General features: G+C 40.7%; 2 protein-coding genes across 8 annotated transcripts in view; one reads left to right on the forward strand and one right to left on the reverse strand.

Moving 5' to 3' along the window:
* Positions 1–26,455, reverse strand: part of nf1a (neurofibromin 1a) — a 59,381-nt gene that overhangs the window by 22,480 nt on the left and 10,446 nt on the right. For 3 of the 7 annotated variants that reach the window (XR_009240851.1, XM_058632988.1, XM_058632986.1), the window contains exons 9-35: positions 26,273–26,446; positions 25,718–25,846; positions 25,503–25,577; positions 25,279–25,410; positions 24,000–24,137; positions 23,689–23,802; positions 22,671–22,750; positions 21,192–21,315; positions 20,761–21,007; positions 20,139–20,212; positions 19,962–20,045; positions 19,038–19,427; positions 18,361–18,500; positions 17,861–17,983; positions 17,654–17,737; positions 17,450–17,566; positions 16,746–16,927; positions 16,448–16,659; positions 16,118–16,279; positions 15,932–16,029; positions 14,991–15,126; positions 13,145–13,207; positions 10,784–10,942; positions 9,215–9,312; positions 8,834–8,980; positions 8,571–8,717; positions 7,805–7,915 (exon numbers count right to left, since the gene is read on the reverse strand). Coding sequence is in view for 6 of the 7 variants with exons in the window: in XM_058632988.1 (XP_058488971.1) it covers positions 7,805–7,915; positions 8,571–8,717; positions 8,834–8,980; positions 9,215–9,312; positions 10,784–10,942; positions 13,145–13,207; positions 14,991–15,126; positions 15,932–16,029; positions 16,118–16,279; positions 16,448–16,659; positions 16,746–16,927; positions 17,450–17,566; positions 17,654–17,737; positions 17,861–17,983; positions 18,361–18,500; positions 19,038–19,427; positions 19,962–20,045; positions 20,139–20,212; positions 20,761–21,007; positions 21,192–21,315; positions 22,671–22,750; positions 23,689–23,802; positions 24,000–24,137; positions 25,279–25,410; positions 25,503–25,577; positions 25,718–25,846; positions 26,273–26,446 (3,740 nt within the window). In the remaining variant the exon portion in view is untranslated. The remainder of the gene's footprint in view (positions 1–7,804; positions 7,916–8,570; positions 8,718–8,833; positions 8,981–9,214; positions 9,313–10,783; positions 10,943–13,144; positions 13,208–14,990; positions 15,127–15,931; positions 16,030–16,117; positions 16,280–16,447; positions 16,660–16,745; positions 16,928–17,449; positions 17,567–17,653; positions 17,738–17,860; positions 17,984–18,360; positions 18,501–19,037; positions 19,428–19,961; positions 20,046–20,138; positions 20,213–20,760; positions 21,008–21,191; positions 21,316–22,670; positions 22,751–23,688; positions 23,803–23,999; positions 24,138–25,278; positions 25,411–25,502; positions 25,578–25,717; positions 25,847–26,272; positions 26,447–26,455) is intronic. The other 4 variants (XM_058632989.1, XM_058632987.1, XM_058632992.1 and 1 more) reach the window with 2 other exon arrangements.
* On the forward strand, positions 1,159–6,067 carry omgb (oligodendrocyte myelin glycoprotein b). Its single transcript, XM_058632993.1, has 3 exons — positions 1,159–1,606; positions 3,431–3,637; positions 4,758–6,067. Exons 1-3 carry the CDS (start codon positions 1,599–1,601, stop codon positions 5,734–5,736), a joined length of 1,194 nt encoding a protein of 397 aa, XP_058488976.1. The 5' UTR covers positions 1,159–1,598; the 3' UTR covers positions 5,737–6,067.

Below are 26,455 nucleotides of genomic sequence, written 5' to 3' on the forward strand. Positions count from 1 at the left end.
AAATGCCCTAACCCTAACCCTTAAATCCGACCCAACTGACTGTATAAAAGTTTAAAACACCTAGTAGCTAGGGGTCTCGCTTCTGAGACACCAAGTACTGATTTTTAATACATACATTTTTAACTTACGCTACAAATAAAACATTAACCTTTTTGTGTATTAGAATAAAAACATCAATCGATGTTTCAGTCCACAAGAGGGTGCCAAGTGTTCCCAGAGCTGTTTTTGGCCAGAGGCGAAAATAAACACGATGGAGACGTTAAAAGTTAAAAACAAATGTCTGGAGGGAGATGAATAGACTGAATCTGAAAAAAAAATGTTTTTGTTTTTTGTTTTCTTTGTGGCCATGATTTGCAATTGATGATAATAATTCCCTATATATCACGCAAAAAGATATCGCAAAACCCAGCATACTGCAATATCATGATAATATCGTATCATGGGGTCTCTGCCAACTCCCTCCCCTACTGGTAACCTAGCCAAATAAAATAACTACCTAAAAACCATGTCAAATATAACTTCTAATGACATTTCTATTTACAGTGTTTTTGTCGTTGATGTTATTATTATTCTATTATTATTATTCTAACGGCACCTGCTGCTACTCTAGTGCCTTTGGTTAGCTCGCAAGCCGAGATGTTTTTGTACTGAAAATGTGTCTTCCCTGGCTCTTCTTCTGCTTCATTATTTGAAATCCATAAATGATGAGGAAATTAAGTAAAGTAGTAAGAACAGACTCCTGCTGTGAGGCTGCAGGTAACACTGATAAAGAAATAGGGCGAGACAGAGAGGACTGTAGCTAAAGCAACTCATGTTATTAAACTGTGACCAAAACAGTGAAAATGTTACGTCTCTCTACGCGTCGTTTACATTTATATTCTGGCAACGTTAAGCTGCTTTGGTCCCCCACTAAAGCAGAAATGTGTGTGTGTGTGTTCGGACTGGTCAAGCAGACACGACCCCAGTGTCTCATAGCAGACAATGATTGACTGGTGATGATTTGAAACTTAGTGCCTTTTTTTAATCCTTCAAAATTGGCAGGGTGGTTAGAAACATGTTTTTTAGCAAAGTCAGAGGAGATACTTCTCTCAGTCATTACAGTGTCTGCTGCATTCAGAGATCGGGTCCTCCGCAAAAATACTTAAACCGCGTTAAATGTTTTGATGGCAGGGAAACTGACGGAGAGAAATCTGTTGTGGTGGCAGAGAACTTGCGTAAAATAATGCATGTGCATGAAGAGAGAGAGAACAGGAGCTGCTGTAGCAAATCACGCTGTTGTCTTTGCACAGGACACACAAACACACAGATTTTTCTCGCTCCTGCTTGCCTCATCAGTAGCAGCAGCAACAGCAGCAGCAGCAGACTGTGCTGGCTCGCTGCTGCATTTCTCTCCCTCCTCCCCTTAGTGTCTCTCCTTCTCCTAACCTGGACCTCTAGCTGCATCGGCAGCCTGCAGAGCGGTGAGCAGGCAGGACAAGCGCCCGCAAGAGCCGGCAGCATGTGAGAGTGTGACACCATCATCTTTGGATAACACAGAACACAGACACTGAAGAAAAAACAGCTGGAGGTGGAGACGAAAGACGAAACGGAGCGATGACATGATGAGGTGAGCGACTACAAATGGAAAGAGAAGGGAAAATGTTTTCGACCGACATTAGCCTGATGGGCAGGGCAGTAAGAATCCTGGTAATGTTGTAAACTACAGTGTAATGCAGTGCTGGCTCATGATGAGCTCTGAAATTATGCAGATAGAAGTGATAGTACAGCATTCAAAGAGAGGAGGTTGGTCCTTTTAGGGACAAGGACAGCAGAGCACCCACTGCAACAATCAAGTCAAAATGAAAAAGCAAGAAGAATTCTCCAAAAATGTCCTGTAATGTACTTTAACATACTCCATGTAATCTTTAGATCAGAGTATCTGCAGTTCAGGAAACTATCTTTTAATTTCAAATTAATGGTCTCACTGCAGCAATGTGAACTCCAGTCCAACTGGCAGAGTTTCAAGTCATTTGACAAGCATGGCTGCAAATGCATTCAGGTGTCAAAATAACCAGATAACTATGCCCTGGTTTAAAATGATGCCAAATGAAAGAAGCTGTTGTGTCAAAAAAAGGTCAAAAATGGCCATCAGTCAACCACTAATGACAACAAGGGAGGCAAAATTCCATTTATCGACAAATGATGGCAATTTTGATAACCAATTTAGCATATTTAACGATGTCATGCTAAAAAATAATTCTAGAATTTCAGCTGCTTAAAAGTGAAAATGTGAGGTTAATAGCTTTGATTTTTTGATTTGTGGAGCAGACAATTCAGAATGTCATCCGTTCAATGTTTTGGATCAATTTCACCATTTTCTGATATTTTATGAATCTAAAAATAATGGATTATGGAAAAAAAATAGATTAATCGATAACGTAAATAAAGATCACCCTTGATCACTGCAAGAGTGAATGTTTAGTTCATTCAGTATGGATGATGCTAAATTTGTCAGCAGGATCATTATTAGTTGTTTAAGCAACATTTTATTTGATGCTTTATAGAAATGTGCTACAATTTTCCAAAACTAGATATCAAACCAAAGCTAGACTGTGCCATAGCACACTGTGAAAATCATGTTACTTTATGAAGAATATGTATTTGAACATAAGCACGAAAAACTGGTTCTAGGAAATTAAGTTTTGGAAAGTAATTTGTCTTAGTGGTCATTTTATTTACTTACTTGATACACATGCTCTGAAGCTCCAAACTTGTGTCAGAGCTGGGGGTTTTTTAAATTACAGGATTACTTCAGGATTGAGTGTGGTGAAATAGGTCCAAACTGCACATTTCACCAAAAATATGAAAATTTGTCGACTCATTTACTGACCAAGAGCTACAAAAAAGCTCACAGGGGCCACGGCCCTTCTCATAAAACATCATGAGACAGTACAGGAATATGCAATAGCTCAAAAGCGTACTGCTGGAGCTTCCTAAGATTTCACAGGTCCCTGGCTACATGCCAATATTGTGACATGATTACACCACAATCCACTTACAGCTGGGAGAATACCTCATGCAACGATCATCATTGCCCACATCCAACCTGCATCTCTGACATGAACAGGAGTGCGAGGGCCCATTCAACACTGCTGGCAGCTTGTATATCACGGAATTGATTTTTTTGAAAGTAATAATTTTCTATCTCACAATGAAGCAGGACAGAAATATTGTATCTCTGAATCATAAATTGTAAAAAAGTGTTTTTAGTTGTATTTAAGCTGGCTAGGCGATGAGAATGACGGTGAAAGGTGCTGCAGGGTTAAACTGACACGTAGAGAAGTCCAGTTCACACAAAATTATCAAATTGGGACATGGAGTAGAAAATGGGGCAACCTAAATTACTGGCGTCCCTAAAAAATGCATAAAACAAACTTCTCTCAACCTCTAGTTTCCTGATCATGCCTGCCAGCTCTGCCTCTGTGCTCTTCCTTCTGCTACTGTGTGGGCTACTGGGAGACTGGGTGCTTTCCATCTGCCCCTCTGTGTGCTCGTGCAGCCGGGGACACCGCGTAGTGGACTGCTCGTCGAGAGGGCTAGACAAGCTACCACCGGGTCTGCAGCACAACATCTGGTTTCTCAATCTCTCTTTTAACAGGTAAGCAGCTTCACGATCATGTTATCAGGCCTGCTTCCAGACTTTTACTAAGTTCTGTAAATGTAACTGGTAACAAAATGTTGTAATAAAAGTAACAATAATAATAATAATAATAATACAATATTCAATTATTTCTTAACAAGATTAGGATTAGACGGATTCAAACATCTCCACTCTTAAGATTCTAAAATGCAAAATTATAAATGCAAACCATGAGAAAGTATTTGGATCTCTTAAAATGGCTGAAACACAGTGGCATCTCTTTTCCTTGATGGTTTTCATGTTGTCTGGTGTATAAAGTCAAAGCAAAGATGAGTGAAGCTTGTTCTCCTAAGGTCCCCCACATGGACTCAGAAATGTAAGACAACATTTTGTTGTTGCAATGCTTGGGGAAAAAAAGCAGAGAAATTTAACGAGGAAGTTAGCCTACCTGGTAAATTGTTAAAATATGTGTGTGTTACTTGATTCAAGCTATTGGTCGCACTTACCATGAACATCACTCAAGCATTAACCCAAGGTGAGTGTTTGTGGGATGGGTTTAGTCACTTGAGTAACAAATTATATTTTGATTAGGGATGGGCATGAATATTTGACTATTTGTTTGGATACAAAAAGTTGATCATTTACTGTGACTTCATATACCAAATTCAAAAAAACAATGGACAGAAAAAAAGGTTCTCCTCCAATGACTACCTAGTTTGTGAAGCATTTATTATCACAAGGTAGCAGCAAGCATTTTGTCTGAGAGAACTGCATGTGTGTTTGCAGAAGTGACAAAATTTGAAGCAGCTCTTTTTAGCTCAACATGCTGTGAACCCTGCATTGCTTTCACTAGCCCTCATGCACTGTAGTTAAGAGCATTAAAATATTCGACGAATAAAGCCGTCGAATAGCGTTTTTGCTTGAAATGCCCATCCCTACTTGTGACCTCACTCAAGCGAGTAATGCGATGTGAAGATTTGCTTCACATTCGGTGCGAATGCCCATTAAGACTCATTTGTGGCCACAGTGGCTGTTGTTGTAGGAGCTCTCTGAATAAACATCATGTGTCAGAACAACAATTGTTAGCTGACTGTATACATATATTAATGTGCTTTTCATTTTGACATTCCTCTGAAAGTTTGCAGGGTGCGGACAGCCAGCTCAGCTACTATGTGCACTTACGAACCCTGGACCTGTCGTACAACCGCCTGGAGAACCTACCCCCTGCTTTGCCACGGTCTCTATGGGACTTGAGAGTGACAGGGAACCCCATACGTTCTCTAGACAAAAATGACACCGCATACCACTGGAACCTGAAAGTACTGGATCTGTCCTACAACGAACTGGAGAGAGTGGTCTTCATCAATAACACACTGTCCAATCTCCAGGCTCTCAATCTCAGTCACAACAGGTTCTGGACTGTGCCCACAAATATGCCACACAACCTCAAGAGCATTGATTTGTCACATAACTATCTGGTGCAGATCTTGCCTGGATCACTGGACCGGCTGCCCAGGCTGGCTTACTTCTACTTGCATGCTAATCGCTTCTCCTGGTTGTTTGAAGGAGTATTTGACAAGCTGACAGGCCTGGAGGTGATGACTCTCGGAGACAACCCCTGGGCTTGTGAAGAGGAAGAAAACATAACGAGGCTACTGAAATGGGCTGAGACAACCCGTGCAACCATCTTTGGCTGTCCCTGTTATACAAGACCCATTTGTGGGCAAACCCTTTTGGCAACACCGGGGAGGGAGTGGCATTCTGCAATGTTCACAGAGCCACCACTCTGGGTGGACAGTAGAAGTGTGGGGCGTGACGGTCAATCGCCTGCAAGGACTGTAGAGGTCACATCCAGCTTACAAGACAAAGCTGCCCTTTTTGAGACAGGAATATATCAGGAAACAAGAAAAGGGAACAAATCTATGGTGTTTGCCTGGACATCCACACATATTGACAGTTTCTCCACACACACAAGCACAACAGCGCGCCCACTGTCTTCGGCCAAGAACCCCGAAAAAGCTAACACACAGAGTAAAGGTCACGGTATCTTTGATGAGCTTCAGCAAAGTGCTACTCTGACTATTCTAGTAGTGACTGCTGCATTCAACTTCTTGTGAAGCACCCTAACTGGACTCAAAAGATGCTAAATAATGGATTATTTCATAGATTCCACACTGCATCTCCATTTTACCTATGACTGTTACTCTCTTCTGTCACTACAATCGAGTGGATCACTATAACTGTTTACAATGTCTTGAATTTCTGAACACAAAGAAACTGTAAAGAAACATGGCAGAAAAAAAAAACGTGCTACTATCAATGCCAACCCTTAACCTCTGTCCATTCAAACTGAGAGACTGATGTGCTCTACGCTTTCCTCATAATCCTGATGCTTGTGCTGGACTACTTAACACCAGATTCTCAATATACTTTATCTACCATTCCACTGTTCACATGGCTTAATGTTACTATTTAGGGGGGGGGGGGGGGTAACAAAGCAAGTAGTTATAGTTGTTCCTGTTCAAGGTAGATTAACAGAAACTCTGTGAACTACAGCAGTACGATGCAATTTCTCCCTAACGATGTAACATAGTATGCAACAAAATAAATTCTAAGAAAGCAAAGCACAAAAAAGCCAATCATATTGAAAAGAGAAAAAAAAACACCCATCTGACTTTGAGCAAAAGAAAAAATATAGTTCAGAAAAGTTTGCTTATTTATTGGACTGCATCTGTGTTTCTTAATCAGAATGTTGGTGCTGTTATTTTACTTTTATTGCAATGCAATTAAACGTTTAAAATCGAAAATGGTCTCACAATATATGCTGTGTTCCAGTTTTTATACTGGACATGATGTGAAAAGGATTAAAGGTGTGGATTGGTCTGTGGCTGCACGTCAAACCTTTTAAAGTATTCAGCACAAAACAGAAAAGAGGAAGAGAACTGCACGGCATTTCTTTTTATAAATACATCTCCGGAACTTCAAAGCATCCTCTTTCAAGTAGTGACTTGAAAACACAACAGATGGATATTGGGTAAAAGTTTTAGTAAACTGAAAATGAGGAGCCTGTGTGGCCAAAACAGACTCAATCCTTAGTTAAAGTTATTGCACGATGAAGGGTTTTGGAGAGAACAGCTGAGGCACTACATTCCCTTTCATTTAATCAACTTTTATCATTTATTTTATTCTAAACCATTGACAGCTGTTAACATTTATGGTAAATAATGCTCTTGTTCAAAATGACTGATTATTATTTAAAAAGCACCTCTTAATGGGACAAGAGTCACAAGAAGCTATACCATAAAGGCAGAATACAACAAATACAACTATAAATAGAATGGACAGACAGAAAATAACAATAAAGACTAAAATATAAAGAATAAAACTGCTAATTGCTTCAGATGCATGTGTGTTTTAGCAGCTTCTTGAAACTATTCATTAAAGACATTAATGAATAGTGTGGAGAACTTGTGTGGAGAGTGCAGGTGACAGCTAATTAGCAATGGTAGCAGCACAGCAAAACACTGGTGATTATAAAAGAACAAATAGTCCGAGCTATCTTCATTATACTGTACAAAATTTCAAAGCTGATTGTAATGGTGCTTTTCCATTATACAGTTCTAGCACGGCGTGGCTCAGCTCGTTTTTTGCTTTTCCATTAGGGATAGTACCTGGTATCTGGTGCTTTTTTTGGTACATGCTCTGGCGAGGTTCCAAGCGAGCTGAGCCGATTACTAAAGTGTGACGTCAACAGACTGCCGGCCACTGAGAGTGTCGTCACTGGAAGAGTCATGAGCGCGATGTCTGACACCAGAATCAAACCGAAACCGGTCATGCAGGAAGTACTAAACTAATCATTTTTAATTGACTGATTGTAATGATTCTGTACACCAAAAACAACAACTGCTTTGCCCCTCACTAATCAGTGTGTTTGAACATCATTATGAACTTCAGATTTCTTTCACCTTAAAAAGCAAGTAAGCAATAACAGGGCTTTTGACTCTTTTAGCCACATACGAGGTATGATAAATGTTTACATAAGCTGCCATTTGCATTAGACGTATTCAAACAGAAGTAGCCTTTGCTAAAACCTCTATAATGTTGAGAGAAATGCATAAAAATAAACAAGCACTGTTATGCATCTCAAACACATCACACAGCAACATGAAGTCATTTAAGTCTTACCTGCGTGCCACGTAGTAGAACACTGGGTTTCCAGTCTTAGAGGTTCCTGCTTGATAGAAGATGTTCAGGGTCTTTAGGGCTTTGAACTCCTCCTTCTCATGGACCTGGTGTCTGAAGAACAAACCACAGACATTTATTTACCAAACAGGATTTGTGACTCAAATGTTGTCGTCAGTGAAGCATGACAATATTACCTTATACATTCAAACATCCCAGTGAGAAAATGTGTCAATAGAATTAGACAAATATTATCAATTCAGAGTTGGTAAATATGTATTTCAGAGCAGGGCTGCACCCAGTTCTCAAAGCTGCAGTGGGAGGGTTGCTTGAAAAGCAGTTCATTGTCAAGTTTGATTTTATAATACTAATTTTGGGGATGTTTTGTTGCATTGTCCAACCATCTTTGAGATTATTTCATTTTTTAGGTTTCTTTGCAACACAGACAGTTGTTGCCAGTACTGGAGTAGAGATTTTCCATTAAAGGGACCTGTATGCAGAACAGCTAACAGAAGTGCCTTATTTCTTTTATATTGCAATGAAATGATGTCACTGGTGGCATCTTTATGATCTTACTTTCTGTTGATATTGATTTTCAATGTATACATTTTTATAAGCACATAAAGAAAACTGTAGGCAATACTCAGCAGATGACCTAACATTGAGTCACTTGTTTAGGACGTGTGGAAGAGGGCAACTTGAAACAATGATTCTGAAGAACTAATAAGGAATTTGGAGACATAATATTAAAGGCTGGTAGGAAACCTACCTGGTCATGAACTCTTCAAACTTGGAGCTTGTCAGATTAAGACTAGACCAATGAGTGTCTGCCACAGGTTTGTGTTCAGGAGGTCCAAGGTAAGCCAGTAGAGTTGCCATCTTGTCAAAAGGTCGCCGACCTACAGCCTTGTGGTCCCTGAAATTGAAAATCACAAATCATGACATAGATGGCTGAGGTATTCAAGTTAACCACTGGGATCTTACAACAGAAATCACTTTGTCGTATGTGGTGATTAAGTCACAACCCCTGACCTGTTACTGGAGAGATACTGGCCAATCCTCTCTTGGTTGTTCCACAGCAGCCGGTGGAGGGCGAGCACGTTACCGTCACTTATGAAAGAAAGACTGTGGTTTACGGTGTCGCTCGGTGGGGAGTCAGATGCTATGTCCAAGAAAAACCTTGGAGTAAGGAGACAAGAGGACATATTTCACCTAAAGCCATAAAGTCCTTTATAACTGTCCCCTTCCATGCTTTGTCACAGCTAATCAAAAACTTACTTAGGAATCAAGCATATTAGCACTGGGTCAACAGAGTCATGTGTTCATATCTTTGAAGCTGTGATTATAACCAAAGTGACATAAAATATGTGTACAACTGATTAGTTGTTATGACGTTAATCGGCAATTTCTTACCTCCTCGCTGAATCAAAGTTGCTTTTCACAAAGTCATTAAAAGGCCTCATGTGTTCTTCTTTTGTAAACAAAACATGGTTTGCAATGCTCTGTAGAATCTGAAGGACAAAAAAGTGAATGTTAAAAAGAATCCTCACTACCAATGTAAGCCATATTCTCTACCTCCTCTACAACTAGCATGAGTCAGCTGATGGATGTTTATTTGTATGTATGCCTACGTGTTCCCATTAAGTATGTCAGTGGTATTCCAAAATGAGTTATAATGGAGGGCAGATGTACAGCACCGTTAGCAAAGCATGGATGTGTTTGCACAGCTGCTACTGAGCCACGTATATATAGGATTTGACTTTGGCCATAAATAACAATTTTCATATGCCTATGGGCTCAACTATAAGTCAAGGCCTGATGAAGCAGTGTAACTTCTGGTCCTACAAACATTTCACAATAAAAGCCTTGCTTCAAAAGTGAAAAGAGTGCTTTTACTCTGAAAGGAATACAGAAAACATTCCAAGTACGTCTGAAGAAAATTGGGATCAGCTACTTCAGAGGTCCAGTATGTACAATTGAGGGGAAATATCTGCCACCAGAAAATCTAAATAATGTTTTCATTTATTAACATTTTATTAAGAGCTGTTGTAAATTTGTTAGCGTGGAACGAGTACTTCATATTAAACCAGTGTGAGTCCTCTTTCATGTCACATTGTACCACCAGATTTGTTAGGCTGCAATACACAACTTCACCCATAGCCACATCCTACATACTGTTGTAGTTCAGAAAGATTTGAATCGTCTTGCTTTGTAAATACCACGGTCATAATCACATTTCCTGTCTCAATGACTAGTCCAAGCGTTGTTTACAGCTCAAGTGGAAGAGGAGAGGTTAGTGGTTTTATGGTGGTTGAGTGTGTTCCCAGTGCAGGATGCCACAAATTATAAGTATTTTAATCCAAGTTTGTAGGAATTCCCTTAGTATGGAATTGACCTTGGTTGATGCTTAATCCAACTTTTCTAAATAGCATTTAACCCTTAGAACACAGAGCATTTTGGCTGCTTTTTTCCATCACTATGTTAAAACGTAAAGTATATACATAGACTATAAGAATGTGCAATACAGAGTGTCTTATATACTTTTTAAAAATTTCACCAACTATACAAACACACCTGAGCAAAAACTACCTAAACGACCTATAAACACACCCACCAGGATGTCCATATAAGGAGTTGCCTATCATTCCCACAGCAATTTACCATGCACATGCAGCACAGATCTGTGCCGCATAACTAAGAGTTAATAACAAAGACAAACTGTGAACATTGTGAACAGTTGAGAAGTAGCACGGTTGTAACACAGTTTGGAGGGAACCTCGCTCTCAACATACTATTGTACATCCTTCAAAAGGAGTCTTATAAGGACACAAAAACTGACAATCCTAAGGTTCTGCCTTTGGGGCAAGAATTCCTGGTTAATATTTCAAGAAAAGGGCTTAAGTGTCATAAACTACAACTAAATCCATTTGTGTTTCCCTTTAGTCAGCTGAATCATAAAGCCATTATATTCACCAGTCTTACCTTAGACATGAGTTTAAGACCACGTTCTATCCTGGGCAAGGGCTTCTTCTCCAAGATGCCTGCCTCATATGGTGACACAATTGCTGGGTTGACAAAACGCAGGAACATGGCGCTGCCAACTGCACCAATGCTGTTCTGTGGGAAGCGCTGACTCACCACCTGCATGAAGTAGGATGAAGGGAGCAGGGGAAATGAAAAAAGAAATGTAGAATAAATAAAAAGAGGAGAAATGTTTGAGCAGAGGGAAAGAAAATATTGGAAATTGATTTAATTTAACAGCATAGGGGGAATGGTGAAGAGACAAATATCCATTTATCAACATGTTAAGAGAGGAGTGAGGTGAAGATGTTGGGCTCAGGAAGAGGCACAGTGAAAGGAGACACACAGAGTGAAAATCCCAGTTCATTTTGGCCTGTAACAGGAGTGAGACAAGGTCCAACTCAAGTAACAACCCAAGAAATAGATGAGAAGGAAAAACAAGAACAAGACAAGGACCCCAGCCACTCCCTCTCTGCTCCCGAATAATGAAACATGGAACTCCTGACGACAAAAAAAACAAGGCATCTGACAGATGGAAGAAATAGAGCTGGGTTAATGTGTGAAGCAGAGGATGAGCTGTAGAAGTGACGTCACAGAAACATCCCAACCCACATATCACATGCTGCTTTAAGCCAAAGCGGGATTGTGTGGGTCACATGGGGGTAAATGCACATAGTTCACCCTATGTCCATATACATCATTACGAGTAGTACATTCAACTGACTTTGTCTATGTCATGCCATCCACAAGTTGGTGGTGCTCCTGTAAGTGTCCTGGATGAGACACTGTGGTCAGTGTATTCCTGTGTAAAGGTGTCGTCTTTGCTCACTCTTGCAGCCCAAAGCGCAGCACTGTTGCTTTTGCATGACTAGAATTGTTAACATAGCCGTGTCATGCTGTATGAAGCGTTATTTTCAGGAGTTGGCTATAAGGCAACTGTCCAGAGCTGAAGAATGCTTCTTGGATGGAAGGTGAAAGGTAACTCCTCAAGATTACAATTATCTGAATGGCTGAGAACTTTGATAGATACATGATGTATAACCTAATGATGTTTTAACAGCTCTGACTGCTCAGTTGTGACCATTGTCAATGTATCAGTTAATACTAGGTGATGAGATTTTACCTTGAACAAATGAATCATGTGTTGATCAGTGTTAATACTGTGGCGGTGGCTACAAATCTATCAACACACTTGCAAAATAGCAAGATACCATCAACGGCTACAGCCATGATGCTACTGCTTGTGGAGCATCTAAGACCATGGAAACAGAGGTAAAAAAGTAGAGGAAGAAGAAGTAAAAAAAACTTCCACAGCAACAAACTCTCCACTTTGGGTATAAACCGCAGTATAAACTGGTAAGACGCAAATTTTTCCCACACTTCCCCACGTTAGGCAGGTTATTTTCTGTGTGCCCGACAACTACCTGTGTCAGAGTTTCATTGTTTTATTACCATCTTATGTGATTACTTTACATTAACGCCACGTAATGTGCCACTAACCAAGACCATGTGTTAATGTTATAAATCTTCAACAGTGAACTATTATTAACCCTTTCAACTTTCATGTAAAATCCACAAAATTCACAACCCCTGATAAACATGAATATCCACCAAAATGTATACACACATGAAAGGTATAGAGCACATATACTATAAACACACACGCAATGACACTGTACACACATATACTGTGTATCTATGTGTGTTTATGCGGCATGCATATGTGTATACAGTATGTATGGAGAGAGAGAGAGAGAAAGAGAGAGAGAGAGAAGAATCTGAGGGAGTAAAGAAACGTGACCGTCATCAACCACGTTCCCAAATCATTAAAGACATTTGTCTTTAATTATGGAAGAAGAATACAGCTGAAGAATCCAACCCATGACAGAGGGAGGCTTGATGATCAGAATATTTCAACACCATTCATGTCTTTAATACTGAAGTATGTCTGTGTTTTGGGCGGTGGGTGCCGATCGATTGAAATGAGTCAAATAAGATGAAGGGGCGTGATGAAATGTTCTGAAGAAAATGTCTCCTTATGTGCAAACAAAAGTCCAGAGAGAGAAAAGAGAAGAGAATGCCTCCGTTCACTGGGAACTGTTAATTGACGTTACATGGTGCCAGTATTAGTAGAGTGATTTAAAAGAAGGTTGTAGACAAGGCTGAATATGGAGAAAAATAAAACATTTCCAGAGAAACACCAAATTTAAAAAATAATTTTGAAATGAAGGAAAAAAAAATTTAAAATAAAATGAGATGCAAAAAAGGCTTTTTTGCTTCAGGGGTAAAGTGTCTGAGGGAAAATAGATTCTCCAAACTTACTGCTTTTTTGTTTTCCTTTTTTTCTTTTACTGTTGCTTTATTCAGTAGAGAGTGGCAAGTAGCCTACAGAACAGAGATGAGCACAATCATGGTCACAGCACCAGTGACACACACACACACACACACACACACACACACGCGCACTCTTACACCTCAACATTTCAACACATTCACATCTTGAAAACACAGGAAAAAAATTAAAACTGCTGTAAGAGGAGTGTTGTCTTTTCTCCGGAGGACTCTAAGCGTGTCCATGCATGCACTGCCGTGTTTCTACTTAAGCAGGCTATTTACGTGTGAGTGAGTGCATATGCGTGTGCGTGTGTAAATCTACACAGTTTGCAAGCAGAAATCAAAAATGGATAATGATTTAACCAAAAATCTCACTACATTACTAATGAAAATAAATAAATAAATAATAATAATAATAATGATAATACACACACCATGTGTTCTAGGTGTGTGTATGAAGAACTCTTATTCACCGAGTTGCTTGTGTGAGCAGACAGAAGTGTGAGGGCACAGCAGCGGCAGTGGCAGTGGCAGCAAAGTGAAGCTGCTCAGACATTCAGGTAAAAAGCAACAGCAAACTCGGGGTTCAGTGGAGATGAGGTGTTGTGCATGGAATATTATCAGGAGATATGTTTGTTGCGACAGAGCAGTTAGCTGTTGTCCTGCTGTGCTCTGATGGCACCAAATCCACCACGAATACCTACCGACATCACCATACACACTGTATTTTGATGTAACGAGTAACAAAACATGTTGGGTCTGCACTTAACGTATGAGTATCAAGTCGTAAAATGATCATGATGTGTAACCAGAGATTAAGAAATGTGTTAAATTGAAATACTTGTTTCACTGATAACAATAGTAGACAGTTCACATTTTAAATTCTAATTTACAGCCTGCAAATTCTGTTTATATGATGTCAAGTGCATATCATGCATGCCCCATTTCTGCTTTTCTCACACATTTTGGGCAAGTGTGTTTGCCCGTGCACTTGCCCAAAATGTGTGAGAAAAATTAGAGGAAGAAGTCGTAAGATTTTCTTAATAAAGTTTCTAAAATTAAGTATTTTCTCTGCGCCTAGTCTTTGATTCCAGTAAACGGAGTATATTTGAGTTACTAAAAAAAGAAGTTTCTGATGGGCATTTAACAATTACATGCTGTCCATACTTGGATTGTATATTGTCAATATTGCCTAAAGTGTGAGTGCCGGACCCCTGGTGGGCTGTGAAAGTAATGCAGGATGGCAGTGAAATATAGTGGTTAAGTTGAACGAAGTCAACAATGAATTATTCATGAGGGCAAAAATTAGAAAAACAAGCGTCTCTGTTTGAATGGCATTATAATGTTTCAGAATCCTGTTGGGCCTCAGTTGTTCTAATATTCTGGGTTGTAAAGGTTGAGCACGTGGTTGAGCACTGTAAACCACTCATCTTAAAAAAAAAAAAAAAAATAAGCCTTCAGGTATCACTTCAGCAGAATATATAGAGTTGATCTTTCAGCCCGGCTGTGCACTGGTACGTGTGATGTAGCGAGCAGTGAGTGGAAAAGCAGGGGACCTTATGAGTAAAGAGGCAGGAGCTTGAAATGTGTGAGTGACAATGCACATAAAAGGACAGAGGCTGGTGTGAATAGAATCAAAGAAGGCTCATTAACATTTCCAGCTTGTGCAGTGATGCTCACAAATTATCCCGTGGTGATACACAAATGCAGGCTGTGAAGCTTTTGGCGAACATCACTTTACAAGGCCTAAATATTAATGACCCAGATTTGACCGTGTAGGCGAGCAGGTGTGGGCCATATTTGAGTGCGATAAAGGATGTGGTGGGGACTCTACCTGGTAGAGACAGTGGCAAACACTGCGGAGCTGTGGGGGGAACTCGCTGGAGGAACCAATGATGGCCTGGAAGAACCGCTCTGTGATCTGCAGTAGGTTCCTCTGGTTCTCCTCCAAGTTCTCACCCTGTTCCAGCCTGGGGAGAAAAGTAAGCAGCTCCTCTCAGTCCTAACGTTCCAAAGACAACAGCTGAGAATGGATAAATCATAAGGTGTATGTGGGCCAGGAGGGATACAACTCTGAGGACAAATTAGCCACTTGTGAATCAAAGAGTTCTAGCTAGTTAGTTTGTCTTGTCTTAAAGCGCAAACGTACAGGTTAAACAAACAAGACAACATGACAACATGACAACATGACAACGGATTTCCCATGATCCCACACTGCTTCTTGGCATCATCCAACTGGTTATTCTGTTATTGTTTTGAATGTGACCCCCTAGTGGCAGAAATTAAATAATGCGTGTGAAACCAGAACACACTGTAGCCCTGTATGAAGATGATGAAACATGTTGTATTCCAACTTAAAACAGACTTGTCATTATCTTTACAGGTTGCAAAAAAACCCAAAAGGAGACACACAACACCTACTCTCCCCTCCTACTCCCTTACTAATGATAAATTGTTTAATTACATCCTTCTCCTGTTTAAGTTTACTCAGATTTTATACAGGTGAACAAGATTCCCTCTACAATATATGGCTGGACGTATCAATAGTTTGAAAATGTAAATATTTCCTAAATCTATGAACCTTTTGCCTAATCAATTTTAGTTTCTCTTGCATGAGTTGCACTACCTCAGTGAAGGCAAATGAAGTAAAGTTTAAAAAACCTATAGTAATATTATCTTTGAACAGAAATTATAGTCTAGAGTAAGTGCTCGTCTTACAACATAACATTTGACAACATGAATTAAAGAACTCAGAGCAGTGATGTTGGTACTCACCTGGTGGGATCCACCTCAAAGCTGATGTGCTCAGGAGTAGTGATAACCCCTCGTAATAAAGGCTCGAGAAGCTTCTGCAGGTATGCTGCACCATAAACCTTGCGAGATACAACAAGAGGGTTTAGGGATTTATTTATTGATAAACGTTGTCTTTCAAAGTTATTTTAATGTCAGGGGTTGCACTACCTTGAAACAGAAGGTCATTATTTTACTGGCGAGGCTGTTTCCCCTGAAGAGTGTTTGCATGGAGTCGGCCAGCTCCACCTCTTTAGAGAACATGTTCCACAACAGCTGGTAGAGGAGGTGACGGGAGTCAAACAGCGTCACCAGGACTCGAGCTAGCTCGTCCTGGGAATAAAAGGAAAGCAAAAAAAAAACACCTTTATGATATGGCGATAAAGGACTTTCAACTGCACAGTACATAGGTCTGATTACATATCCTATGCACTGTCAGGTAGCATTCCTACGACCAATATAATATTTAGAACTGATGCTAAATCAACAGGTGGCACACACCCACTGAGATCCAGGAACCACATTAGCCAGAGCCATCGCGATGGGCAGCTCTCCCTGGTCTCCCATCATGGTGACCAGTTCCACCAGCCTCTCAAAGCGGTCAGCCAACACAGTCTCTGCCAGCGTGTCAAACTCTGTTCCCTGCTGCAGAATCTTGGTCAGCACCTCCATGAAGGTGGCTCGAGTCTGCAGGTCCTTGTGGTAGCCCAGACCTGAAAAGGAAGGAGTTTACACAGGCATTAGAGGAAAAAAAGGCATTGAAACAAGACATGGGAAAAGGTTCCTCACAATCACTTACCAATTGAGTGCATAAGGCCGCTGTCTACGTTAGCATTGAGCAGGTTAGACATGGCCAGGACGGTGCAGTGGCGGAGCGATGCAAGGCGACGAGACATTCCTCTTTTTCGGCCCCCAACTGCCTGGCCCTCATCCTCCACCTCACTGCAGTCATTCAGCAGGTTCATGAACAGAGTGAAGTACCTGTGAAAACAACAAAAGATAACTGAATCACAAAAGTTTTGTCTATGCAGATAATTGACCACTGTTAACGGCTACAAAGAAAGTAGGAATAAAATATGGTAATCCTACACTTTTGTGAAACTTGAAAGGTTATTTTCTCAATTTAAAAGATGTTGCCGTTATTTCTATTTTGTTCCATTTTGCTGCCTGTATATTTATATTATTTGATCATGTTTGAATAAATAAAATAAATATCAGTGAAAGCAATTCTTTGATATATTTCATGACTTGTTCAAATGTTGTTTTATGATTAATGGTTATGACTTTGGACCTGCAGTGAGTGCACTACTTCTACAGTCTACAGTCTTATAGCAAACAGGACAGTAGGTTCCCTCATAGAATGATAGAGTCAGTAAATGACATTGCTCACACATATTTAATTGTATTCCTCAAGGCTGGAAACTAAAAGGCCAGTTCATGTGGACAATGAGGAACCTTATGTCACATAACCGTGAGCAGAATTACTTGCAGGTATGTTCTTACTTGAGGAAGAGCTGAGATTTGGCCTCCATCAGTTCTACTCCATCCCCCTCCTCTGGCTGCAGTGGAAGACCAGCTAAGAGAGACACTACTGCCTCCATACTGGCCTGGTCCAGGTCTCTGCACACACAGAAGCGCACACAGGTGAAAAAATTGCAAGGAGTAAGTTCTCAACAATACAATTGAGCACATGATTCGAAAGGTTACCTCGTCAGGCACTTGATGTCATCATCAGCAGCTTGGTTGGAAGTTCCCATCACCCAGTCCGTCAAGTATTCAACCATCTTGTTCCTACAGTGGAATGAATTAGTATCCGATGTGAGATAATAATCACCACTTGTCACACTGAGCTGAATTTTTATTACAATATCCCAGATGAGTGTGAATCCCTCACGGTCTGCTGCTGTCACTGACCTGAACTTCATCTCTTGGCAGAACGAAAGGTCATCTCTTCTCTCCATCATGACCTCCACCAGTTGGCACAGTTTGGTTTTGATCTGGATTGCGTGGACCACGTTACCCAAGATACGTACATACCTGAAAGCAGGGAAGGAGCACAGCGATACACGTCAGTTTTTATGTCACTCTACAGTGAAAGTCAGGTTTCCTTGCTAGTTACTCAACTACGTTTAAAAGTGGCATTGTCATTTTCGGATCATCAGTTGAGTCGCAAATCCTGCTCTTCAGTGCTGTATTAGGCTATAACTTGTACAATCTTTTTTCTTCTTTTGCAGCCGTAAGCTCTGGCTCCTGCTAAACGGGTCGACAATATCCAGTCACTTAAGATCGCCCTGATGGTTAGCAGTCACATAATATATCTGGTTCCCTCATGTGGACAAGACCCACATGGGGAAGCCATATAATACCTATCAAGACAATTCAGACATTTCCTGGTCCACAGTAAAGGTCCTGACCTGACCAGGTTGAGCATCATGGTCTCGATGCTGGCCTGTCCCAGGTGTTCGGAGCTGCCTTCTGTGTGGTTATCTAACAGGTTCTTCATGATGGCTATGGTCTGCTCCACAAACTGGGTGTTAGTGTCATTGATAGGAACCTGGAAAGATGAGAACCGATGAGTGCATTTCCAAAAAATTAATTAACCAGAGTTCCATATAGCAGCATTGAGGAAAGTGAGTAATCATCACAATAAATATAGCAGCTTCTTCATTCCGAGCCATCGTCAGAGAATATGTACTATTAGAATATATTATAATATAATATTAGATATTCAAGAAGATTTCAGTCAGTCTTTCCTTACTCCATTAGCTCATGTTCTCCCTCACAAAAACAGTATCACTGTCATCTGGATGAAAACAACATTGCTTGGTCTTCATAAATAGAAAGAGTGAAATGAAACAAGACTCTGTTCTCTTTTTTGTCTGGAAAAAAAAAGTCTGTTGACGGAATAAATTGTCAGTTGACATTTGATGGGCTGAAAATAGCAGAAGAGAATTCTAACCTATCACCCCCCAACTGTAAGGCACACAGCAACGAAAGGACTCTATTAATGCTGCTTGCACAAAAAAACTTCTCACACTGATTACACTTAGTATTGTGAGTATGAATATTTGTTACATTAATACAAACTCACCGGTCCTTGTGTGTCAAAGAACTTTCCAATACTGTTTCTCAACTTGTTGAAGAGCATTGGGTAAAGGGCGGGGCTGAGCTCCAGCCCCAGCAGGTCTTTGACGTTTGTGCGAACGTGGAGGCCAACCCTGTCGTGGCCACACACGAGCAGGGCCAACAACCGGTCCACGAAGCGGCTGACAGGCGTCTCGCTGGAGGCCGATGAGGAGCAGGATGAAACGGAGGCCATGGCGTTGGACATCTCACAGGGGCCCATGGAGATCATGGAGGGTTTGCGCTCACTCATGGGGCCCATTGGTGGACTGTAGGTGGCTGGGCCTGGGGTGCTGCGCTGCTGGAGACACACACCGCCCAGTGCACAAAGGAAGCCAGTCATGTTGATCCACTCCTGCTGTGGGGGACGACGACACACACACACACAAGCAGCAGCAGCACAGTGCCGGTGAGATGATACGACAAAAAGTATCATTCAACACAGTCTATGTCCACAATGAGACGTTCAGAGTTTAAAAGGCAACAGACAATTTTGTAAAGACACAGCAGGTGTTGTGTTCTGTCATAATAATTTAGAACCCCTGTGTGAAAAACATGACAGATTCAAGGTGAATGCTATTCTCTTCATTGACTTGGAAACAGAATAATGCTATGCCTTGGCACCTTACAACAAGTCAGCGTTTTCAGTGAAAACTGCATCACAAAGGAAAAGAGAATAATGCAGTCAAAGCCAAACGTATGAGGGACCAATATAAATAGACGGTGTTGTTTTTCTTAAACTGCACCATTGGTTTTTACATCAAAATGACACGTTCAAGCCAACATTTTAAAGCCAAAATCCCATTTGAAGCTAACCCACAACAATCAAAGCTATCAAGCTAATGCTGACAAGCAAAGTGAGCTACTGTCCAGCTACTTGAGCCATTCTTACCTGCCCATCATCAGCCTTGTTTTTAGGAAAGTTAAGAATCTGTTTAGTGACTTGGTCCCATTTAGTATATGTGTCCTCCCAAGCCTGGAGGTGAGAAGGACAAAAAACCCAAAGTCACTTCAAAAGCACAAACAAAGAGCTCATTTAATGTAAAAACCAACTGGGACAGAACGTTACCTCAATGTTTCCTGGTGTGGGGTGTTCTATTCTCCTCAACAAGGCCATCACCCTCTTCTGCAAAGTGGATCGTCCTGTGGAGGAAAAGGCTTTCATCATTAAAAGAAATGCCTAGCTTCCAATTTTCATATTATAATACACCTTCATTATCAAACTCTATATAGTAACTCATCCTGGGGGTTAGAGTAGCAGTAGGTTTGAGCAGTTAAATTAAGAACAGCGTGATAAGATTTTCTTAATGATTCAAGTAACCAAACTAAGAAATGCAATATTCCCAGGAATAAATATGCTGTGCCGTCTTTATGGTGTTAAGCCTGATTTATGGTTCCACATTGCTCGGCCTCTGTGTCAGTGACGTACAAATGCACAGAAATAGAACTACAAATTGTGAGGAGGCAGAGTTTATTTTTTTTAAAGACCAATATGAATATTACAAAGACCTAAGTTACAACCTCCTATCTTTGTATCGCAATTTTTTTTTGAGCTGATTTTCCTTGTAATTTCTGTAAAAAAAAATGGTATGACTGGAGATGTTGTGAACATTTTATTCTGATCTAGTTCTATCAAAGGGGGGAAAGCATAAGCTCTTGGGTCGAATGCTGTGATAATGGCAAATACTTACCAGTTCCCATCATGTTGCTAACAGAGGCAAGTTCACTGAAGGTGGCGTAGTTGGGCAGCATGTTCTGGACAGGCACCTCATCAGCAGCACTACGGATGTCAGCCTCCTCACAAAGGTGGCGGAAACACGACATGGCGACCAGCACCGCCTCAGTGTCTGGACTCCACAGGAACATGTAGAGACTCACCTCCAGCTTTGTCTGTGCCTGTCGGCAAATGGGAATCCCACCGCCCATAGTGGCACACTCCTGTAACGATCGAGAACACGATATAGAGTTTAGTCGCTGCTCCTCTCACAGAAAGTGGTCACATCTAATCTTCAGTCGGCGCGCAGGTGACTGCACAGATTGGCCAAAACAGGGATTGCGATGACACATTGTCTGTCCGATCACTGTTTATAATCAGAAAAGCAGCTTGAACAGGTCCACACACCTTGTTTTTGAGCAGAAATTTGTTCCTGCAGATGAGGATCTCCCTTAGCCATTTCAGAACTTCTGTCCCATTAGCCAACTGCTGGCCAATCAGTTTACGGCAGATAAGGAAAAGCACCTGTGAACTGAAGAAAGAAGCATACAAGAGTCAATGGGAGATGACATATCACCTGGCAAATGGCAACTGTCAAACACACAACTGTAACAAGGTGTGGTGGGGAGGTAATTACAACACCAATTTGTTCTTCTAGTATATTTATCAAACAAGGGAAAGATTTTAACTTTTATAACTTCAACAATTGGTGTCATCTGATCCCAAATGCTGACAGAAAACAAATGGTGGTTTAGCACAATGATAAGCAGCAGCCCCAACTTTTTAGTGCAGAAATCCACAACAACTTTGACACCGTATCGAATGAAATGGAATGACAAAGAGACAAAGCGCATAGTTTAAAACAATGCTTAAGGAAACATGACTCTCGACTATAATTACAAACATCCTACATTGTTCTCTGAGCTCCTGCCATTTGTCTCTCACTACACATGTAAACAACTCCCTCTGCTGGAAGGAAGCAGTACAAGTCTGATTAAGTTAAAAGAGGTTCCCATATTGAGGAGGTCAAGATGGGCAAATAAACAGGAACAAAGTTGTACTGAGAAATGCAGACATAATTTGGCATATTTCCACTGGCTCTACTCGCCTCGCCTCGGCACGACAAGGAACGATTAGGTTGCATCTCCACTACAAAAAGTACCTACTTAACGTGGGCGGAGTCATCCCTGCACGGCTGAGTGAAACTGCGGTGACTTCGTTTTATATGTGACACACACGAGTGACTAGTGACTTTACACAAGACTCCTGTAGTTGTTGGAGATTAACCCACGTCTTTAGGATTATTAAGTAGTTTTAACTGATCTACAATTCGGCATTGTTCGGCTTGATTTTGTCCACACGTCTCCGGAGTACAGCCTCCTACTCCACAGACTACAGCGGCAGTGGTCTGTGATGCCACTCGTGATCGCCAGCGCTGTCCCTAAATACACCACTCCACTATAAAAGATTCCTCTGTTAAATATAGAGATTTCCCTGGTAGGTGTTGGAGATTAAGCCAGGTTTTTAGGATTGTTAAATAGTTTTAAGTGATCTAAAGTTCGGCACTGTAGATTTGTGAGGGGGACGTCTCTTCCTGTGACGGCACTCTGGCCAGTCAGTGGCCGGCAGTCTGACCAATCATCGCATAGTACCTACTCAGCACGCTTTTGGAATCTCGCCCGAGCAGGTACTAAAAGTAGTACCTGGTACCAGGTGCTATTCTAGTGGTAACGGTACTTAAACCGTGCTGTGGCATGGTGAGGCGAGGCGAGTAAAGCCGGTGGAAATACGCCAATACAGTCAAACCGTTGAACAGCCCAGCCTTACTTGAATTTTTAATACATCAAGTTAAAAGTATTTATCTAGAAACAAAAGACTCTTGAGTACCTGATGTCCCAAAACGTCTCTATGGGGGCATCGGGATTCCACAGCTCTATGGTCTCTGGCTGGTGAAGAACCAACAGAGCCTAGAAAACAGAATCAGGAAGAAGAGACACAAACAAAACAACGTTTTACATCAAACAAGACACTTTGTAGAAGGTGTACATTTTTAATTTTTAAAAAAAGTGCGGTTATATGCTTACTGAAACATAGTCAGGGCTCAATGTCTTAGAGAGGCGGGCACTCTTAGACAGTGAGAACATACCTGCCTGTCTAATGCTGGTTCTAGCAGGGTAGTCAACGTTGACTATGTGTCAGTATCTCATACAATCGTGATTCAAAAACTATCACATAAATAATGTATGCACATATTTACCTCAATTTCAAAGATAATCAGACAGATCAATGTGTGCACTCATTAAGTTTATTTTACTGTGTCTTATTAAGCAGCTGCAGCTCTTTTTATTGTCTTCTTGCTGTAAATATTTACAAAACTGACCATAAATCAGTTTCCACAGCTCTAAATGCCTCCAAACAAACAGGAATGCGATACTCTGTTTGCGTGGAACACACTTTAGAACACAAATAATGGCTTTGTTTCCACATACTTACAATGTACACTTACTTAGTGTCAAATAAACCAGTTTTTAAATCACTATTAGGTTTACTGAATCTTCATCGTGAACTTAAATAAATTGTATTTCAGCTGTTCAATTCCTTCCATTCCTGGTTTTCATACACAACATTTGCAGGAAGTGTTGAAATAAGTCAGGAGATCTCAGCCTGTACTGCTTTAGTTTTTACCATTGTTTTTATTATCGGTCATAAAGTCTATCTGTACAGAAACTGCAATCAGAATTATAACCATTAAGATGCAATTAAAAGAGTGCAATTATCCTCTTAATGTCCATTATGTTAAGTGAAAATACAAGTTGGAATTTTTTATTTATTTTTTTTTATTTCTTGAATTTCAAGTGAACCTTTTGCAGCACTCTCAGTGTTAGTGTTGTGTTTGGTTTCTGACCTCCATGGCTTCTTGTGAGAGTTGTGTGGTGTTGGTTATAGGCACTAGCTGCACCAGGCCAGTGATGAGCTCTGCTGTGCTGCTCTGCATCTCTGGAGCCTGCTTCACTGGGTTCTAACACATCACAAACACACAAACGCACACAATCAAGTTCAATTAGCTTTTCGTCATTGCAGTTTTACAAATGAAGTGACACAAATGAACACTGAAAAAACAGCTGCATCTGATCATATGTGTAAGAAAGGTAGTCAGCGTAGAAATTGTACATGATATCAAGGAAAAGACTCGACATAATCATTGTGCAGACTCACATGCAACAGGAGTTTGGGGTCTGCATGGATGAGTTTGACCAGAGCGAGGAGGAGGCACTTGTAACTTCGAGTGTCCAGGTCTGTGGTTTTCTCTTTGAATTTAAGGCTGGTGGTCATCTTCCCTTTGAATGTCAGACTCTGCAGAAGGACAACATAAGGTGTATCAGGTAAGTGATTCACACTCAATCAGAGGATCCAGAGAATATGATGACAGTTCTACAAACTGTAATGTCTCCTATCTCCAGTCCATCTCAGGTGCTGACTGAAAATTAAGAAAAGATCACAGTGGTAGCTGCACTATCCGTTATATTAAATCTATTACTTATATGTACAATAAGTAATACTCTTCTTCTAGGAGGTCTCTCTACTAAACCGCAAGCAGGAAATGAAGAAGCCTTTCAGAGGAGAAGTGAAACAACAATAAAATAGGTGATTTAACTGTTGTGGCAGAGCAGTGTATGGAATTCTTTATTGGTTAAAAAAAAACATCCAACACAAACATCTGGCTTTTTGTCTGCAAAGGGAATAGAAACAATTGAATCACTCCCAGGTCAAATGACTCTGCAATAAACGCAGGTTTTCATCTGCTCTGGCTCAGCAGTGATGCAAACATGACACCCACCATCTACTGCTGGTGGGTCTCATGCAGAAGCTGCAGAGTTTGAAAGGGGGACTAAAGTAATAGATAAAAAAAAAGTGTAACTGTCAGAGGGACCCAAGCTGTTTTCTTCTGTTGTACTTTAATGTGGGTGATTTACAGTGATTTTGTGGGAGTGAACAAAAAAAACAGAAAGACACTCCTCTATGGAGTCAATTGCCTTTTCTAGCAAGTTTATCCACGTTTAATTTCACTCATCTTTTTACTTTCAGTATTTCACTGATAGCAGCTTTAATGATAGTCAGAGACTCAAATGGCTATAATCAGTTCCAACAAGTGCAGGGCTAATACTGCATTGAAGTGAGTTAAAGAGCGAGAAGTCATCTAACATCTGGTTTCATTATGGTGTGTTTGCTACAGCAACAGCACGTCCAACACATTTATATTGTGTTAATTTAAAATATGTAGTTAACCAAGATCTAAGACGTGACGTGACAGGAATACAAAGATTTTTGGCACTTCTGGCTTATTCATGTGTTAAAAGGAAAAGATGTGTTCACTATACTTAAATGGCTGAAATATTATACATTCAAACAATCCTTTAAGAGTTAAAACTTATATATCCCTCTGTGGCAAACTTAAAGATTCATGTAATAACTAATCTTGTTGCTGTCCACTCACCGGTGTCATGCGTATTGGAGCGTGGGTGCCAGCGCCTTGAATCACCCGATTGAGCGTGTCTGAGAACATGAAGCGCAGCTCCCCAGAGTAGCAGTACACCGCATCAATCTTGGGCCACCAGTCAAGGTGGGACTATAAGAGGACAACACAGGATGAGAAATGACAAAAGACACATCAAAAAAGTCAGCTTATCAGTAATATGTGGAGAGGCTGTGGTCACTTACGTTGGTGATTATTCTGTGCAATGAGTTGACGAGGACAAAGTGAAAGGTGGAGGGGGCGGAGGAGGCCAAACAGACCTACAAGGAGGAAGAAAAAAAAAGGAAGAAAAATGTTCATGAGAATCAAACACAGCTGCTGCTCGAGTACCTGCTCCATGCTGGTAACTATGGAAGAAGATAACAAACATTAAAAGAACATTGCATTCTTTTAATTCCACCTTAAAGTGCTGGTTGTTGTGAGGATTGATGCGGAAACAGGAGACGAAGCAGTCCATCATGAGCTCCACATCAGCGTTCTGGCTGCCCGTCCCCCTCCAGAAAGGTTTGGCTGGGTTGAAGAGCAGAGCCTGGTGGTGGGGGACAGGGTCAATCCAAAAGCAGGGTCATTCAAAAGCATATATCAGGTGGATATATTACAAAAGTGTGAAATATAACTATTTTAACTGTATTATTGACTTTTGTTATAAGCTTGGAAACATTGATAAGTAACTGGCCTAAAAACCCAATGCTAACCAGACTAGACTATTTATAGAGGAACAAAAGTGTAAAATGACAAAATAAAGAAACAACCCTATAAATTACATTAATTGACATGAATTAACTTCTAAAATGTATAGTGTATGTATTCATATTTGTTTTATTGTCCAAAACAGCAGAATTTATCTATAAATATGAGCAGAGTGAACTGATGACTTTTGTAGCTGCTGTAAACATATAGATTTAAAAAAACAACAAAAAAATAAAAAAATCTAATTTTAAGGAATAGGTCAGACCTTGAGATCCATGACAATGGACTGGACCAGGAGGAAAATGGTGGAGTGATCCTCCCAGTTGATGTAGGTAGAGGCTTTACACAGTTTGACACAGGCAATGGCGGCACTCTCCATCAGCTGCTTGCTGCCTCCCTGGCCGGCTAAAGCTTTCCTCAAACTGTCCAGAAACAGTTTCTGCACACA

Source organism: Solea solea, chromosome 7, assembly GCF_958295425.1.
Source record: "Solea solea chromosome 7, fSolSol10.1, whole genome shotgun sequence".
In the NCBI taxonomy this organism is placed as follows: domain Eukaryota; kingdom Metazoa; phylum Chordata; class Actinopteri; order Pleuronectiformes; family Soleidae; genus Solea; species Solea solea.

Coding starts and splice junctions, on each gene's coding strand:
- omgb (XM_058632993.1), top strand. Junction 3,638..4,757: donor CTCAATCTCTCTTTTAACAG/GTAAGCAGCTTC, acceptor TTCCTCTGAAAG/TTTGCAGGGTGCGGACAGCC.